The following is an 18,891-nucleotide window of genomic DNA, read 5'->3' on the forward strand; positions in this document are numbered from 1 at the left end:
GATAAAACCTGCTCAGAGTTGCTTTATGAACTGGATACTGAATGATAATGACAGTAACTTGTATACAATAAACCGAAGTTTAAACCGAAAGAAAATTGCTTCTGTTTGTCTAAAGAAAAATCAGAGAAATCACTGAACATAAAGGGATTTCATCCCATCTGTTGGTGTGGTTGATCATAGCCCCTTTTAACAGAGCGTTGTTGTTCCAGAATAGACTATTTAGCATATTATTCATTGCTTATCAGTTAATGATGACTCATGGGTTAATAATAGGTGTTTGAACTATAAAACTGCTCGAGACTAATGCACAGCAAGCTAGATTAGAAAAACTTTACCTGGATAATAGGTAGTGGATAAACAGTCAAATATGGATATAATTAAATGAATTTCATTTTAATGGTTCACCTTCCAATGAAAACAAAAACCTGGCTACGAGGTCTAACATGGGGATAATATAATGTGCATTTGCTAAGAGAAAAATTATGGAACCACTTTCACAGTTTAGCCAGGTTTAGGCACCAAATCTACTTACTGTAGTTAATTTGGGGAATTAACTTTGCTTTGCTTTGTAGATTAGATTCACATTTTTGCAACCTTAAGTATGTGAAAGTGTAAACTTGCATCTAAAGGGTGCTTACTGAATTGTAATATCTGCTTGCACAAATTACCTCTCGAGTCATTTTCTGGGAGAACAGAGTGTAATTTTGTCACTTCGTCTGCTGCAGTTTGTGTTCAAGTGAAAAATTACCAAGACCGTCATTTTCAAAAGCATGATAATAAAAAAATCTCTTTTCTTGTTATTCTTTTTTGCACATACTGCAGTGGGTCTATGCAATCCCAACATTAAAGAATAAAAACATAAACAGATGCTTCATTGTCATCTTTTTTACTTATTGCAAATAACCATCTTATTGATTTATTCACTCGGGCTGAGGTTTGCACTGATCCATTGCAACTCCTTGATTTTACTTCTTTTTCAGTCATTCTGTTATAGATTTGCTGCTGCAACTCAGTCTAGGCCAAGAGAGACCGCTGGACAGGTGGCCTCATATTTGACTGGAATACTTTGTTATACAGAGGAGTTCATGGTCAACTTAATGACTGCAGACTACCCGGGTTCTTTGGCTGCAAAACAAGCCTAAATTATCACGTGTCCACCACCATGTTCCACATTTGGAGTGTTTTTGCTGATATGCTGTGTTTGGTACATTATGGCCAAACATCTTCACTTTGGTCTCATCTGTCCAGACGTCTTGTAGTTTGTTCAGATGCAATTCTGCCATGCTGCCATTGTTGTTTTTAGTGAGGAGAGACTTTCTCCTGCAAATACTTTTAAATCATTATTTTTCAGTCACTTTCTAATTTTACTGTCATGAACTTTAACATTTAACATGCTAACTGAGGCCTGTAGAGTCTGAGATGTAGCTCTTGAGTTTTTCTTTCCAGTTTCTCTGAGAACTCCTTGGTCTAACTTTGGGGCAAATTTGCTAGGATGTCCACTCGTAGGAAGATTGGTAACTTGCCAGTAAACTGCCAAAACGTCAGCTTTTATTGAGGTGCTCACGTTTGGTGATGCTCGATTAATCCATTTGGTTTGTTTCTCAGACATGAGCCATTTTTGTGGTGTGGTGTGGGGCACGCTGTTCCATTCTGAAAGACCATGACTGTGGGGAAGTGCTGCCGACATGGGAGGATGTGCTTTGTCCACAGTGATATTTACATGGGTGGTACATGTTGAAGCAATATCCAGTTAATTGCCAGGCTCCCCAGCAAAATCTTCTTTTGTAAGCGGATTATAAGCAATATTTAACTACCTTAATAGTATCAATCGGTGCTTTTAATGTTATAGCTGATCAGCAGTAAACCTCATTACCAGGCTGCACTGACTCAAGTATTAAATCAGAAATGCAGAGCTAAATTTTAACATTAGAGGCTTTGTGTGATCATAATATAAAGTTTCACGATGGATCATAATGCGAATCATCCTAAGCATGTCATCTATGGCGCAGCTACGCAATGTCCGAGGCCCTCAGGAAACTCAGCTTCTGCAAGCTTCATTAATTATCGCAAACTTGAGGACTAAGATAATATAAAAGTCAAGAGTCATTAAATAATTTAAGCTGTTTTGCAGCTAATCCAAACAATAACAAATGAACTCATTTCTGCTACCTGTATCCTTTCATTACATTTCTAGTTTAGTCTGAAATTTCTCCACATAGGAAAGAGGTCGAGTTAGTCATCTGCTGTTTATAATTTCTTATCTACTCGCAATAACTTTTATTTACTTTGTAGTGCATTTTTCTTATTAGATCCCATAAAATGCACTGCTAAGAAAGTTTTTAAGTATTTTTAATCAGTTCACATGAATAGTGAGCTTTAATTGTGAGGCACTTAACAAAGTGATTACTCCATTTGTCATCCATGGAGGAGATCATTTTATCATTTTGTTGACAGATGAAATCCTCTGACTCTGACTCAGGGCCGAACCCATCCCAGGGGCTCAGAGAAAACATGGGCAAATATTTGAAAAGCAGAAAAAGCTACAGTACGCCCCCAGTGTTTTCATACAGGAGGGCAAAATGAATTTGGGAAATTCACTTCTTGCCTAGTGCATTCTGGGGAAGGCTATAGCACTGAGAAAGGTATAGAAAATCAATGAATGAAAAAAAGAAGAAATCCAGCAAGGACAGCGAAAATGGCTTTTGTGAAGAGGAAAGAAACAGTTACATCATATTAGAGTCACTGTTGGGGTGAAGTGATTTGGTTTTTATAAGTTTATAACGGTGCTAGACAAACATGAGACCATACATAGAAGATTATTTAAGACTTAGATTCACGAGATTGAACTCGCTGTCATCCGTAACGCATATTGAACTAAGAGGATTGATCGCTGTGCCTCCAGAACTTCAGTAGAGAAAAACAGAGCTTGAACAGAGCCTGTGCTGCACATTTGTGCTAGATTGCAGGAGAAAGCGTTGCATATGAGAAGTGTGTATGATAACCTAGCAAATGACGAGAAACTACTTGAAATCTGTTAAGTATATTAATCTGAATTCAATAAATACGTGTAACTTTTTGCACTGAATAACAACAAGTGAAAGGGAAAAGTAAGAAGATCCTTAAAGTAATTAGGATTCATCCTCTGGGAGCTACGGGTGTCCACAAAAATCAATCTGTAATCATCTGACAGAAGCTATAGACTTAGACATAGATTGGTATTGTATCTCTCTGCAGCTACCAACCCCTCGGTGGAACTGGAATTCGCCTACATTGGTGGCGATTATGTAACAGATGAGCATGTGATTGTCATTTTTAAATCTTGCACAGAGTTGCCAAAGAGCCAGACCTTTGCTTTAATCTGCTGGAGATCCCTGCTGTAATCATCTGCACACATCTGTTCTGAGCCAAGACCAGTGCGGAGAGACATGAATGCGGCTCACGTGGCTTTGTTAAACACCAGGTGCTCTTGAGCAAATCACCAGACCTTTTCTAGCATTCCTTCTCTAACTGGTCCTGACCTCTGACCCCAACTGTAGATGAGCAAGCTCAGGAGAATTCCCCTTCAGGAGTCCATACAATGCATTAATATTCCAGATCCACCCTGGCCTTCCTGCATGCCAACCTGTACTCTGCTAAGCTCATGGAAAAAAAATGCTCACGTACGTGTGACCGAACACAACTCAACCAGTGTTCGCGAACCGCAGCGAGGGATTAAAAGGACTTAGGAAAAGATTACATTGTAAAGTCTGTGTCTGTGCTCAGAAGTAAACAGCGTCAGATGTGACTATTCGAAGAGCAAAAAATAAAAAAAAATAATTTTTTTTTCTCTGTTTTTTGGGGTCAGTGATGGAACCTAAAAAAGTAAACTTCCACTCCAAACATGATCTCAAAACAGGCTCACAGTGCAGCAGAGATTATTGCTGACCGGCTCGATCTGCTAATGACTGCGCTCAGCAGTTGCAGCTTGGTATTTTTAACTTTGACTCCGTGGTGTGAAAACTTATTGATCTGCCTCTGACAGGAGCCGTGATTGATCTCACCGTTTACAAGTGTACAACTCCGAAGATGACATTCACAGTTTGCTGATAATTTGCAGCTTTTGTGAAGATGTGTGGGAGGTCGGCGGAGCATCTTTCACAGCTTCGCCCGAACTTACAGGCACGAAAGGACAGATGGATGCCGTCGTCGCGTGTTTCGTTTGCTGGCGCGGAGACGCGAGTGGGTCAGAGAGGAATACTGGATCTGATTTAAGTTCAGATTATATAAGCACAGTCGTGAGTTTAAAGCATCGATTTTCTCAGGATCTCTCAGACAGGCCAGTTAAAGTATGCAAGAATCAAATTCAAATTTGAAATGAGAAAATTGCAATTACTGTTGTTTTTAAAATGTTAGAATCTCTCAGAGGCTGTCAAAGGTTTATTGTTCTGATGTCCTTCTGAATTACTGCAACACTCCCGCTCCCACCCGTCTTTATTTTGGTTTAATCAAACCCCACCCTGCTGGTCTTTCTCCCATAATCTGAACAAAAAGAGCAGAGCTGTGGTCATTATGTGTCGTGAATCACTTTTCCTGCCTGATTTACAAACTCCACGGGCATCAAAATCCATTTTCCAACCAGCAGTGATTCGTTCTCCTTTTTGTTTTTCTTTTCATAAATCATCTCACCAGAAACGCACAGTAATAGAGGTCATCGCCGTGATGCCTGGTAATAAATCAACTCTTCGTATTTGTGTGTTGTAAGTGTTTACCTTTAGTGTTTTCACTCGATAACATGAAGCAGAGATGGAAAATGTGTAGGTTCAGATGTGAGAGCTGCTATTTCTGGCTCGAGGTTTTCCCTGCTGGATTCGTACAATAAATGTGGGGAACTGAACGCGTTGTTCTGTTGTGAGAATTATGAGACTTCCACCCAACACAGAAAGGCATTTTGGCATCGCTGGAAAAAACAAAAAGTGTGGCAATAATCTCCCATCCCTGAGGTCAAAGGGATAAATTGTTTCTCCAAACTGTATCAGTCTGAGCTGCTGAGTCAAAGGCTGCTTTGTCACGATGCGGACTAAATCAACCGTGTTGCTGCCAACCTTCTGTTGTTTTAGATATGTAATGGAAAGTAATAAGAAAAAAGACCTCCTTTGATTCGAATTCTTAAACAAGCAATGTGTCTACCAAGTGCTGACCATTTATAGTTAATGATCAACTTTCAGATTAAACCAGTAAATCAATTTCAAATAACACGCAGCGTTCTTCCCTTTGTTACACACAGCTGCACATGAATACAATGCAAGGGGGTAGACAGCGTGCACACAACATTTTTGAAGTTGTGTTTATTGTCATGTCGTGAATGAATGTTTTTTTGTTGTTGTTATTTTTGCGTACTTTTGGTCTCTTCCAGCTCCTGAGAGAAAGATTTGTCCCATTCAGGTTTTCATCCAAACTTTGACCTTTCACTGGATGTAACCAAGCCCCCTTTGTGCTTAAAGTGATCTGTAACTACATTACTGTCACATCAACAAAAACAAGAACAAATATTTTCTCTATATATTTAATTTGTTTTGTTTTATACAACATTGTACTTTAAGAGGTTTGCAGTGCAGTACACATCAGTGCAAAGTGAAGAGTTTTGTGACCTTCCCCACAAAAACACATTTTTAAATTTTGAGTGCCATTCTGTTTTATTATGTTTTATCTGGCTGTTGTACATTTCATTTCCTTCATTTTTCATAGCCTAGTAAAATTCTTTTCACCACTACATTTTCAGTGATTCTTTTCTTGCAAACATGCGGTAAGTGTGATGCAGATTCTATGATTTTAGACACATAGCCCGCTGACACCACCGAAGGAAGCTGTGCAATAAAATTCGAAGATCTCGGCCTGCATGCTCTGCATTATTCTGGCAATTTGCATGTGTTCAGGTGTTAATGGAGAAAATCCAAAGTATGTATTAAGGCTTGGTCTGTTTTACACTGCTGGTACTGCAGCTGAGGAAGCACGGGTTAGAATATTCAGCCAGGAAAATCAGTTTTGCTTTGCTTTGGGCAAAGACTGTGATTATGAGGTTCTCTTCTTTAGGCGATGTGACAGCATCACACCTGTATGCACTACTTGAGAGTCATGTTTAAATGTATACGTTTCAGAGCTCTAATGTGCAGCTATCACTGAGAGCACACCCAGCAATAAAATTCACGCAAGATTAGTTTTCTGCAGCACTGGTCTCTTGTTTTATTTTAGCAACCCCTGTTTGCCTTCCCCCCGGCCCTCTGATAATATTCTGTCCGACTTAAGTAGGCGGCACTAAGACACTTCCTTTTATGTGACCAAAGAGCCTGAAGCAGAAAGCCGGAGTTAACAAAGAAAGCCAATAAGTACTGTGCTGATACCCGTTATCTCCATCTGGGGTCTTAGGTTTGGTTTGGTCCTGGCAGTTAATGACAAAAAAGCCAAGCTATGTTGAACTCACTTCAAAGTAAATCCTCCTGATAGAGGCATCAAGTCAAACATGCTTCTTTGTGAAATTCATATTCTTCTTCTTCTTTTTTTTAAATTCAGAGAAACTGATTGTCCTTGTTTGGAAAAAAGTGGACCCAAGGACCAGATTCGAGCAATAGTTGGGTGAGGAAAGTGTTTGTTGACAGGGAGTGAACAGTTTTCAGGTAGTAGGTTGGAGGTGCACCACTGCTGGTTCACACACAGAAGCTCTGCCAGTAGATAATAAGTTAGAGTCCAAATAGAGAGTACTGTTTGCAGAGAGGAACTTGATTGTTTGTGACAGTTCTGCTTCAGTTGTTTAAGAGCAAAGACTTAATGCACCAATAAACCTTCCACGTTGCATCGTGCCCCGCCATAATATCATGACGCAGTCATTTCTATTTATGCCTGCCTTTAAAGCACAGGAAGCTGCTGCAGTATTCTCCTGAATGATTGGTGTCACCGCTTGAGATGTTTTCCACGAAGTCTTAAGTTTTCAAACAGTTGCAACATCTTCCTCTGTATAATCTGTGTATCTCTGAGCTGGAACATCATTAAAATGGCAGTAAAATACGAGACAGTTGTACTGTTGTGTAGCTGGTTACATCCAGAGGTGCATGACTGGCTGAAGTGCCACAAATACAGTTGTGCATGCCATAACATGTGACGTCAAACTCGGATGTGCACGATGTTAGCAGCTCGGGGTAACAAATATGTTGGTGGAGGTGACAGGTAGAGTAAGTCCTTTCTTAGGTGATAAAGCAAATAAATTAGGGTGGATGATTCCACAGGAAACAGGTGAATGTGTTTTGAAGGTGGTGATGTTTCAAAGGGAGCATGGAGCAGGCAACTAGAAGAGGCAAAGAGAGACTCCATTAATACGGGCGGGAGATTGCAAGCAACAGATAACAGAAGTAGTCTAATGGTCACCACAATGGCACAGAAATATGGCAGAGAACTGTTGCAACTTCCAGGCTTAATAGATATTATACTATGTACACATGTAGAGCAGATGCTGGAAGAACAGCGTGGTGCCAAAAAGCAATATTTGGTATTTTTGGAACAACCTGCATGTGCAAAAAAAAGGTTCAATTATTATTGCAAGAAATATAAAATCATCGTTCTGTATTTCTACTGATCTGACCTGGGTAACATACTAGGAAGGAAATGATGCTGCATTGTTTGATGAAAATGAAAATGATCAACCTACAGAGAGCCGAATTCAAAGAGACCTTGAAAATCAAAGTGATCAAATGATGCAGCAGGCTAGTCCACTTTGCCTAAATTTCATTGCAGTGACTCAAAATATTACTCAGTAGTTTGTATTGCTACCATGTGCTGATATTTATGCCTGATAACATCTTACTCTGATTGAGACGACGGGTCTGGTCCTGGAGGGTCTCCCAGATAGACCAGAGCATCAATGCGCTCCTGGACAGTCTGAGGTGCAACCTGGCAAACCAGAAAGATGATGTCCCAGCGGTGCTCTATTGGGTTTAGCAAGCATGGGGACCAATGGTATCAATTCTTTCACCCTTCAGGAACTACCTGCATGCACAAGGAGGAACCCAGGGCCCACCTCACCAGCATAGGGTCTGACATTGGGTCCAAGGTGTCATTGCCTAGCGTGTAGAGGCCCTCCATGTATGTGCCTCCCCATCGCTGACTTACCACCAAACTGGTCTTGCTGAATGATGTAGCAGGCAGCACAATGTTCTCCACAGAGACTCCGGGGGCTTTCGCGTCTGCCACATGTGCTCAGGGTGAACCTGCTCTCATCTGTGAAAAGCATTTTGCAGGTAATGGACCTGCCAATTCTGGTATTCTATGGCATATGCCAGTAGGCTCCATGGTGCTGGGCATCAAGCACGGTGCCAAACAGAGGATGTTGAAACTCTAGTTGGCCACACATATGCAGTCATCGTTGTTGGGGTTACTGATTGTTTGGTCAGAGACATTCACACCAGTGCCCTGCTGGAGGATATTTTATAGCAATAGCAGTGCTCATCCTGTTCTTTCTTGCACAAAGGAGCAGATACCAGTCCTGTTCATGGGTTAAGGACCTTCTACTGCCCTGTCCAGCTCGCCTAAAATAACAGCTTGTCTCCATGCTACTGAGACAGCAAACCTTCTGGCAATGGCACGTATTCATGTGATTACCTCTGCAACAACTGTGAGGTTCAGGTATCACCTCATGATATCAGTAGTGACTCTGACCCAATCCAAATACATTATACAATACATTACATAATTTCCTTAGGGATTAATAAAGTATTCAGATTCTGATTCTGAAATACAAAACTAGTGAGAAAGCAGTCAGAAAAGATGAGAAGCAACCTCCGCCTGTAAAACCATTCCTTTGGGGGAAGGGGTAATTTTCGTTGTAACACTATAAATATGATAATGGTGTCTTCAATAGTATTTGGCCCCAAAGAAACCACACACACTCCTTTTTGATTCTATTCTATCTATTTAAATTCTTTGTATTATATTCCTCTGTTCAGCACTTTGGGCAACACTTGATGTCTTTTAAATGTGCTATATAAATAAAGATGACTTGACTTGATTCATAAAGATTGTGTGGGTGATCGATGTGGCCAACACTTAGAACAAAGAGAAAAAAATTGTAGGTAATACAGAAAAAAGATAATAAATTTTTGTGTGAATGATAATGTGTAAAGTTAATTGGCCCAGCTTCATTATCAATCTCCCACACAAGCAAATATGTGATCATAACAAATAATCCCCCTGAAGCTGCTTCGTATTGCAGATGTTTGCATGATTCACTTTGAGGTGTGGAGCCAGAGGGGCTCACTGTTTTTGATCTATGACTCAGGGGAACAGCTGATCATCTTCAGAAATGCTGAATGTGCACTGTGAGTGAGCGGGACATTTACAATCAATGGCCGGGGGATTGGAAGGCACGCTGGCGGTCCTCTACATCAAGGTAGGAGAGTAAAAGATGGGGGCAAAGTTGGAAAATTTAGGTGATGATGAAGTGAAAATGTTGGACAAAGAGGCAAAAGTGATGGAAGATTTCGACAGAAGCTAAAAATGATGAGATGGGTGAGGACTTTTACTCAGTAAATCCTTATGTACAGTATAATAACTTAGTATAATCCATAATAACTTCACTTAAATGAGACAGTTGCTATTTAACCACAAAACACTGTAAATATGATCAACTTAAATGCTTTTAGATTTAAGCCTGTCATCACAGAAAATGCATATTTGCATTAAATGATGAAAAGCATCATGTTTGTGTAATTCGGCATAACTGCAGATTGAAAAGACTGATGCAAAGAAGTGATGATGCTGATTTCAAAAGCTTCTGCAGATTGATACACTCTCCCATCAGGCTTGCACTTGAGATCTGCTTTCCATATATAAATCTTAACATACTAGAAATGAAAATGGACATAGAAATACAAAATAAAAGCAAAATGACAAATAAACAAAACAAATCAATTAAGCAGCTCCTGAGAAACTGAACCAGCAGGTGTTTCAACTGATTAAATCCCAGAAAAATAAATGAAGTACAAAAAAAGACAAACATATTCTGAAAGAAATACACAACTTTTTATCCAAATACAACTTTCTGCATAAATACAGTGAGCATAAATGAAAGCTAAAGTTTGTCTGATAATCTTCTCATGTATTATTTTTTTCTTTCCCAGAAACTGTGAAAACTGTTTGCTGTTATTTTAACTGCAGTTCTGTCCTCTAATCATCTGTGACTTTCAGTAGGGTTGCAGTCATAGCTGGGCATCTCTTTAGGAGCCAGCTTTTTTTGTGCTGCCCACATGTTCTGTGTCACTTCATGACATCTTTGTCATTTTTGTGTAAAATTGAAAAATAATGATAAAAGCAAAAAATATATATCAAGGCAAAAGAATTCTGAAAATTGCCCTCCACCCATTTCCCCCACCTATATAGTCATTTTTTAGCCTCTATTGTTGCATTTCTTTTATATGTGGTAGTTTCCATCATTGTCTTAGAAATCTGCATAGCTCCTGACTATGTGGTGAAATTTGAAATTTTCCCCATTGAGCGTAATAACAGCCTTTCCTGCTTTCTTCACAGCCACTGGATAAAAGCCAAACTTTAGAAAAGTGCCCGTCCAGCAGGGCCGACTTTTCAATACTAGAGCCATTTATAATGCAGGACATTGTCTCAGTGTGTGGCAGTCCCAAAGAGTAGGACACCTGGTCCCCCGAAGGCTATTCTTTCATCACCATAACTGAGTTTTGTCCAAATCCATGAAATTCAACTTTTGATGTAGCTCCTGGTTTCTAAGCAGTCTTCAGCCATGTTTAGCCTATGAACACCTGCTTTAAGGCTTATGGATATTGAGGTTTCTCACGTGTTGTCCACTACATTGGACTTGATACATCCACCCAGTACCTTGTTGGGAATTAACATGTTTTCTCTGACTGGTTGGCAGAAGTTTCTGGAGTTTTTTGGTTCTTTTTGGGTAAAATCAGAGTCACAGAAGGCACTGCACCAAAAATCTCCCATAGTGTTTACTTTTCTAGTAGATTGGAATTGGATGCACAATTCAAAAAAGCATAAATGTAAACTGGAAATGGACAAGCACTGCAGTGAGCATGTTTCAAAGGGCACAACCTTTACTTTGAAGGTGGATGGCCTCCAGTTTTCTGGCTTGTGTTGTTATTTTCACAGTTTCACTAAAGCTTGGAGAGTCGCACCTGCCATCAGTTTCCATCAACCACAACAGGTCACCTGGGGGATCTTTGCATCCATTTTTTTTCATTTACCAACGATGATCATTATTAGAGGCAAAAGGAAAGATTTTCCAGGGTGTGCTAATTGGCTATTGACTTCTCAGTCTTACATCATTAGCCAATGAGAGCACAGTGTCACAGTCGGATCCACTTCTTATTTTTCACATCACAAAAGATAAGAGAAAATTAAAAAAACAAAACAAAACAGAGGCATCGCCCCCTGCTGGCCATTAGTAAGAAATATACAAAAAGGGCACTGCCATTTTGCCTTAGCTTTTCTGAGTCAATGGAAACGTTTGTTTTTACATACAGTGTATGCAACAAACACGTGAAATGAACCACTTACACGTACGTACAGAGGAGAAAGGTGCTTCAAACTCTATATTCAACATAGAATTTTTTAAAATGCTAGTAAAATGTATATTTTCTCACATCTGCAACAGAATCAGCAGTTTTGCACGTTTCTTTCATTAATTTTGATCAAATTTAGCTCTTATTTATGATTAATTCCAAACTGTTAGTCATGAACATCCACCACAGACAGTGTCTTAGATCATTCAGATAAAGGTCTCCTGAATCCTCACATTTATCTCTCCTATCTTTGCATCGAGATGAGCAACACTGACCTAATACCAAGATAATACGCTTCTATATATAAAACAATCAGACTGGAGACAGATCACAAACCCACTGGAGCCTGATATTACACAAAGAAAACAGCCACGCTCTGTAGAAATTCGACTGTCTCACAGCATCAGAAGTCATCCGTCTACTGATTTGCCCTCCGGCCTTAAAACATGCTTGGCATCAGTGGGTTGTACAGAGGCTCCCTACTGTGTGTTTTATACACACACACAGAGGCAGGCACGTAGTATAGGTCCACACAACCTTGACACATACTTTTAGATATGAGGCAAATCTATTCTGCAACCAGTACACAGTGAGAGCTCTCCTAACCGCCTCTGCATGTCAGCTGTGGTACGCTGGCGCTTCTCCCCACGATCCTCCACTAACCGTCACCTAGGGAACCTCTAGCTTTGTGATGGATGCCTATGACTTAATGAGAAGTGAAAGCCGTCAATAGACACGATCGATGCATGTCTCAGCATCATCACTTTACTGGCACATTTGTACCCAATTATATATGCACACAGCTTTCAGAAGACGTCATCTTGAATTCTGTGAAAAATTGCATTTTCTGACTATTTGAGGACAATTGAGACTTTTTCTCCTTCTTTTCCGTTTCAATTACTGGCCCAGTAATTTATTTTCTTTTTTTCGATAACAATTAACATCCTGCAGGCGGTGTGGCTGAACGTGCACCAGACAGCACATGCATCACAGGCAGTTTGATGTATTAAGTCGTCTCCTAACGATCAGAAACAATCAAAAAACGAGTAAATTACTACAACTGACCTTAAAATGAAATGTATATCGGAACATTTTCACATACTTGCCACGTGAATATGAATAAATCAAATGTCTGACTTTTTTGGCATTTCCCTCATAAAAATGTTTTAAACCACCATTTGCAAATATTTAATTTTGGGACATATATTAATGGGACATTTTCTGTTCCTCATATGACACATTCATCATCGTTCCTGTAATAGTTGTAACTTTCTCTATATATTTTTTTAACAGCTGGGTGTCACTAGCACACTCAGTGCTGGGTTTAATAGCACTATTAGCTGTATCCAGTGGTGCAGTTGGGGTTGTGACCATGTTTCAGGATAGCTTTGAATGAAATGTAGCTGCAAGCAATTGTATTTTATCCTCAGCAATTCATAAATAATGATTTGTGGCATCAATATGAGACTGTGAACAACACCCACCCACAGGAGAGCAACAATTTAACATAATGTTAATGTAATAAATGCTCCCTTTTCTCTTAAGTGGTAATGTCTTTTAAAAATTAATGCATGAAAAAAAATCACAGCCGTGCTTTTGGAGATACAGTCATGCTAACATTTGGCATCAGGTGTGCATGTGTACTACATTTGAGCTTAGTTCGCACAGATGGCTAAAAAAAAAGTGAAAGCACCCTTTGTCTCTAACCTGTGAAGATACATTTGAGAAATAATTAAATGTATTGCTTTGCTTAATGATAGTAAATAAACTGGAAGCATGATCATGACTAGCCATTTTCCCTTCATAGACATAAATACATGCAGAGGGGGAAAAAAAGAAAAGTTTTCCACGAAGGATATCACTAATTACAGCTGGCTCCTGTGCTGTGATCTGTAAAATTGATTTCTGCTACTAATTTGCAAAGCTATTAATGATTTAGCAGTTACCTGCTGCTCTTTTTATACACCAACAAGGTAACTCATCTTGTATCGGAGGATTAAATAAACAAGGAAGAAGCAAGGAAACATTTGTTTTAATATGTTTAATATGTAGCTTCGGTTTTATATTTTATGCGGTTTTCTTCTCAGTTGTTTTGTCATTTTTATTTTTTAATATTGTTTATTTAAATCTAGAGAAAGTATATGAGAAGGTGACAGAAAAAAAGAGTGTGGTAGTGCACGAGGAAGGTAGGAAAGGAAGAGAAAGGCATGAGGATGGTGCAGAACATGAGGACAGTGAGACATTGCTGCAGCTGGAGTGACTGAGAGGTTTGAGGGCTGTGAGCTCCTTGTTTGCAGTGGTGATGGACAGGTTGACAGATGAGTTCAGGCAGGAGTCTCGGTGGACCATGATGTTTGGATATGACATTGCGATCTGTAGCAAGAACAGGAAGCAGGTGGAAGAGAGTCTGGACTGGTGGAGGTATGTGCCGGAGAGAAGAGGAATGAACGTGAGTACGGGAGGGGGGAAGGTAGAGAAGCTGTTGATTTCATGGTACATGGATACTGGACCCAGGGCTTTGAGTTTTGGGAGTTCATGATTCCTTTTTTTCTGACAGTGCTTCTTGTTTGAGTTTTTGCTTCTTTTTAAGTCACCAGTATTTTTTTTAGATTCTTTGTTTTTCATTTATTGTACCTCTCCAGTGACCCTTGCATGTACTGTATTTAGCCTGTCATTTGAGTCTTGCATTCTCTGTGTTAGTTACTTAGTTTTAGTTACAGATGACTCTGAGGCTTTTACTTGTGTTTCCGTTCTGTTATGGCACATCTCTGTTTGTCTTTTTGTCTTTCAGTGTTGTGTTCCTGTTACTTTCCTGATGGGGCAGGGATAGCTCTGTAAGTAAAGTCATTACCCCATGATTGGAAGGTCGGGTGTTCAAATACACTGGACGGCTACCCTGAGAGCCCCCTGAGGTACCGTCCCTACACACTGTCTCCTGGGTGCTGGATTGGTTGCTGCTCACTGCTTCACTGAGTGAATGGGTTAAATGCAGAGAGTAATTTCCCTACAGGGGTTTAATAAAGTATACATTAGCTATTTCTTTTTTAAGTTTGCTAGCTGCTTCATCTTCTGTAGTTGTCTTGATTGTTGACAGCTGCTGACCTCTTCCCTCACTGCCTCAGTCTTCCTTTGTCCTTTCCCATGTTAGCTTTGTGTTTCCAAGCCATGTATTCCTGGGAAATTTTCTTTTCTCCTTGTGTATTCTTGTTAGAAAGCCCACTGTTTACATGTTGTTCACTTGGCTAAAGTGCTGTGGTTCGTTTATTAATAGTATTTCACCATAGAAATTGATGTGTCCTAGATCACTGAACTCATCATGTCAACCTGTGTTTTCTTGGTTTATTGCTGTGTGTGAATGCCAGAAGAAAACCACTTTGTGAATAAACACAGAGTGGAGCTGATCCAGAGAGTGAACAACTTTGGGCCGATTCTGGATGAACTCCTGAAAGAAAAAGTTATCCTGCAGGAACGTTGTGACAGAATCAGAGCTCTGTAGATCTCTCAGGAAAAGACTCTACAACAGTCCCCTGAAAGCTGGGAGTGCCTCCAAAGATGTCTTCTACGAAATCCTTCAGACACACGAGAGACACCTTGTTAATGACCTCTGCTGAAAGACGTTTGTGGTGAAATCCGTTTTGTGTTCTAAAGTTACAGTGTTTAGAAAAGGGAAATGCTTACATTATGATTCTGTGGGTGTCTGATATAAACATGAGAAAAATATGACTTTTTAAAAATGCCTAAAAATGATAGCGGGCGGATTTATAATGCTGGTGACATCACACAGCTGAATAAAATCAACCAAACTTGGAATCTGTCTTTGGATTTTAGCCTTTGTGATTCTGCATTAAATGTATACTTTATGTTTTGATTGTTATATTATGATGTTTATGGAAGATGAAATGCTAAAAAAGAGAAACAATTACTGTCAGTCAAACAGCAGGAGAAAAGTCCAGCATTTTGGAAAATCCTGCACCCATCTCGGCGTTCCCCCGATTTTCCATCCATCATAATTACTCTGCCCAGTAGAAGCCACCCACAAAGAAATGTAGAGATTAGTTATATTAAGCAACATGTCTAACGTGCATACAAATGAATAGTTTTCTGCATTTGTATTACTGCTCACAGAAAATAAATAATTCATGCAAACGTACTTATTCACAATTTATCAGTGGAAATGGATAAATCTCTTCATGTCACTGCTAGTAAAATAGGTCTCATGAGTACACTATTTCTATGTGTAAATTAATACAATCTTTTCATTTTAATAAAATGTGTTTCATTATGAAACCTAATAATACAATTAGTGAAGTCTTTTGTATTAAACTAGTTCCACATGTCAAGTTCTTCATAAAAATGGACCCCAGACAATTTGATATACTATTTTCATGGTATGATTAAATCTATTTGAAAACAGTTTCTCACTGGAACAACACAACAGTACTAGTTGACCCACCACTGAACGTGCCATGACTGGCAAGCCTCTAAAACTATATTCAGTTCAATTTTATTTGGCACAAAATGTGTCATCTCAAAGCACTTTATATAAGGCCAAAATGATGTTGTAGAGAGAAACTCAGTGATCCCTGTTGAGCAGGAACTTGGTGAAAGTGAGGAGGAAAGTTCTTATTTAGAAAGCAGAAACCTCTGACTGATCCAGACTCTGGGGGAGGATGCCTGTCTGCTACAAACGATTGGGGTGAGAGGAGGGCAGAGAGAGAGAAAAGATGACCACAGAGGGAAAAAGAACAAACACGCACACACACACGCACACACACAGGGCAGGTTGGTGAGGTCACTAACCTGAGATCAGAAACGTACTGCCCCAGAGCCAGAGACACCTGCAGAGAGGTAGGGGAGTGAAATATCACACTTTAAGCATAACATAGAGGGTGTCTGCTCTGCCTCCCAGTGCACTTGTGGAAACTTTAGGAACAACAAGTACACCTGTTCCAGTTCCAGTTTTAACTGGAAAAAGAACAGGTGGACTCAGCACACAGACGGTATCACAAGTTATAAAGATTGTGTCTCTGTGTTATAAAGACAGGGTTACTGTCAGGTGATTTAGAAGGAAGGGAAAATGACTGATTACTCTCCAGGTAAGAGCTCCTATGCCTGCAGATGGGGAGTTTGCAGGCAGGAAAGGCTTTCAGGTAGGAGTCCTTTTCCATTTTCTTTCCACGAGATCACTAAAAAGCATCTGGTAAGCTATCACAGGTTAAGAAGTGTTTTTCTGGGAAGCAGTACAAAACAGCCTGACACAAACAGGAAGGAACTGGGGAAGAAAATATTTAAGCAACACATACAGAAAACACAAGAACCTCATTATCACTACTAGAGCAACTATGATCTGAAGAATGGTAGAACTGCCCTTCCTTAAATGCATCCATCCATACTGGATGTAGAAAACTCTACATCCAGATGAACAGAATCAACTTTTGGAGATTTACTTACCTGGATGATTGAGAATGCATCAAGACGTCACTGGATTAAGTTTGAGGAGGCATGAGGAGAACGTGAACTCTCCGCACAGAAAGGCCTGAGGCAGGATTTGAACCCAGGACCTCCTTGCTGTGCCTTGGAACAGTGCTAACCACCAAGCTGCCGGTCAATAACCAAAGGGCGGACTGAAGCCCAGAGACAGCTGCTGCTCATGTGACCCTCCAGCAGCATTCACCCTACACAGAGAGAGCCTGCAAGAGAGTGAGGGACTGGGGGAGTGAGAGAGAGGAGGAGAGAGAAAGACAGTGCCTGTCGGGGCCGTGACAAACACACAAGTTCAATTACAACATTTAGACATTTGATGAGCTGTGTCATTTTGTCTTGTTTGTGTGTTGATTTTATTTGAGCCTGAGTTCATATGACCTCATTATGTGGCTCAGAGCTTTACTATTTGACTTAAAAAATTATTTTTCACAGCTTTAAAACTTGCCTGTGGCTTCTTGTTGTTTTCCTGCCCACCTGCTGGTTACAGCTTAGCTGCAGGGAGGTTTCAGTGGTGCAACGCTGCATAGCTTCTTCTTTTTCCAGTCCTGGCCACAAATCGAATTACTTTCTGTTGTATGTTGTAGAGGAAATGCAAAGTGCTTAAATTACCAGCAATTTCCCACAATGCTTTGTAATTTTCATACTTATGTCAACTTTTGCTTCAATCTCATCCACTCAGCCTCTTATTTGATGTATGGGTCAGAAACTTTCCACTGTAGCTCGCTGAATTAAATTAAGATTTCTCAGGATAGATGCCCGCTTTTTGCATCTACATTTTGATGACAAACGTGGGCAGCAGTGACCTTTAAACAAAAAAAAAAATACAGCACATTGCTTAATTTAAATAGAAATTCTTTTTGAAGAACTCATGAGCAAAATACACAGGTTTTCAAATGAAAAGAAGAAGGATTGAATAAACAAACAGCCAGCCGCTGTATGCCTGAGCCAAACAAACTTGGAGAAATGCAGCTCAGAAGGCAGCACCGCTTAATAATTAACGTTGCTATATACGTTTAAGGTTACATGTGTGCTTTTTGGTGGTGGTTTGTCAAAAAAAAAAAAGAACGAGGAATTAACTTGGTAAATCACCGTTGATGCTGAGCTGCGAGGCTGGAGGCTGTTTTTCCAATCTGCGCCTAATAACACAGGGCTGGACCAGCTCTGATTTGACTTTGCATTTTATAATAGAAGCACTGAGGCTAATGCTGCTGTGCATTAGGCCAAGAGAATAAGTGATCAGCCTGAAAAGCTTTTGTGTTGCCACATTATTAATATGGTTTCATCAACACCACCGCTGACGCATTGAAGCTGGGGGGGCATTATCAGGGATAACGAAACGTGTTAATAAGAGTCTGCGGTATTGTGCTGCTGATAATTCTAATGGTCCCATTTCATCTGATCAGTTTCCTCAGAGAAAATGAATGTAATTTTAACATTTGTCCTGAAATGTCCTCAGATCTGAAAAAAAAAGAGCTGCATAATCACCTCGAGAGTGCTGCTGACAATGACAAACATAGTTATTTCATGATGTTTTGTCGTTGTAAGTACTAGGACAGAGGCTTGCTAAATTTGAACATGCTGAAGTACTGTTAGTGTACTCTTGAAATCTGCGCTTGTGTTCTCAGGGTCTGCAGTCAATACTGCAAGTTAAAAACACATAATGAGGCAAAAACAATGATCCATTTCCCCATATGGCTCATTAAGGTTGAAATCCAAAGAGTTTCCACAGTTCTCCAGAAGCATAAGTAGCTGGAAACTGACATATGCATGTTTGACTCCAGTCGCGCACCAGACAGCTGTTTCTGGGAAACTACATGGAACTCAAGAGGCAAGTATTAATAAATAT

The 18,891-nt window shown here is 39.9% G+C and overlaps 1 protein-coding gene across 1 annotated transcript; it reads left to right on the top strand.

Moving 5' to 3' along the window:
- Positions 1–7,668: 7,668 nt before the first annotated feature.
- Positions 7,669–15,774, top strand: LOC146380460 (apoptosis-associated speck-like protein containing a CARD). Its single transcript, XM_084939546.1, is given in 2 exon segments — positions 7,669–15,071; positions 15,073–15,774. Coding segments are annotated over 2 exon segments (255 nt in total). The 5' UTR covers positions 7,669–14,916; the 3' UTR covers positions 15,173–15,774.
- The last annotated feature ends 3,117 nt before the right edge of the window (positions 15,775–18,891 follow it).

The sequence above is a fragment of the Perissodus microlepis genome, chromosome 9 (assembly GCF_051167445.1).
Source record: "Perissodus microlepis isolate ML-2025 ecotype Zambia chromosome 9, ASM5116744v1, whole genome shotgun sequence".
Lineage (NCBI taxonomy): Eukaryota > Metazoa > Chordata > Actinopteri > Cichliformes > Cichlidae > Perissodus > Perissodus microlepis.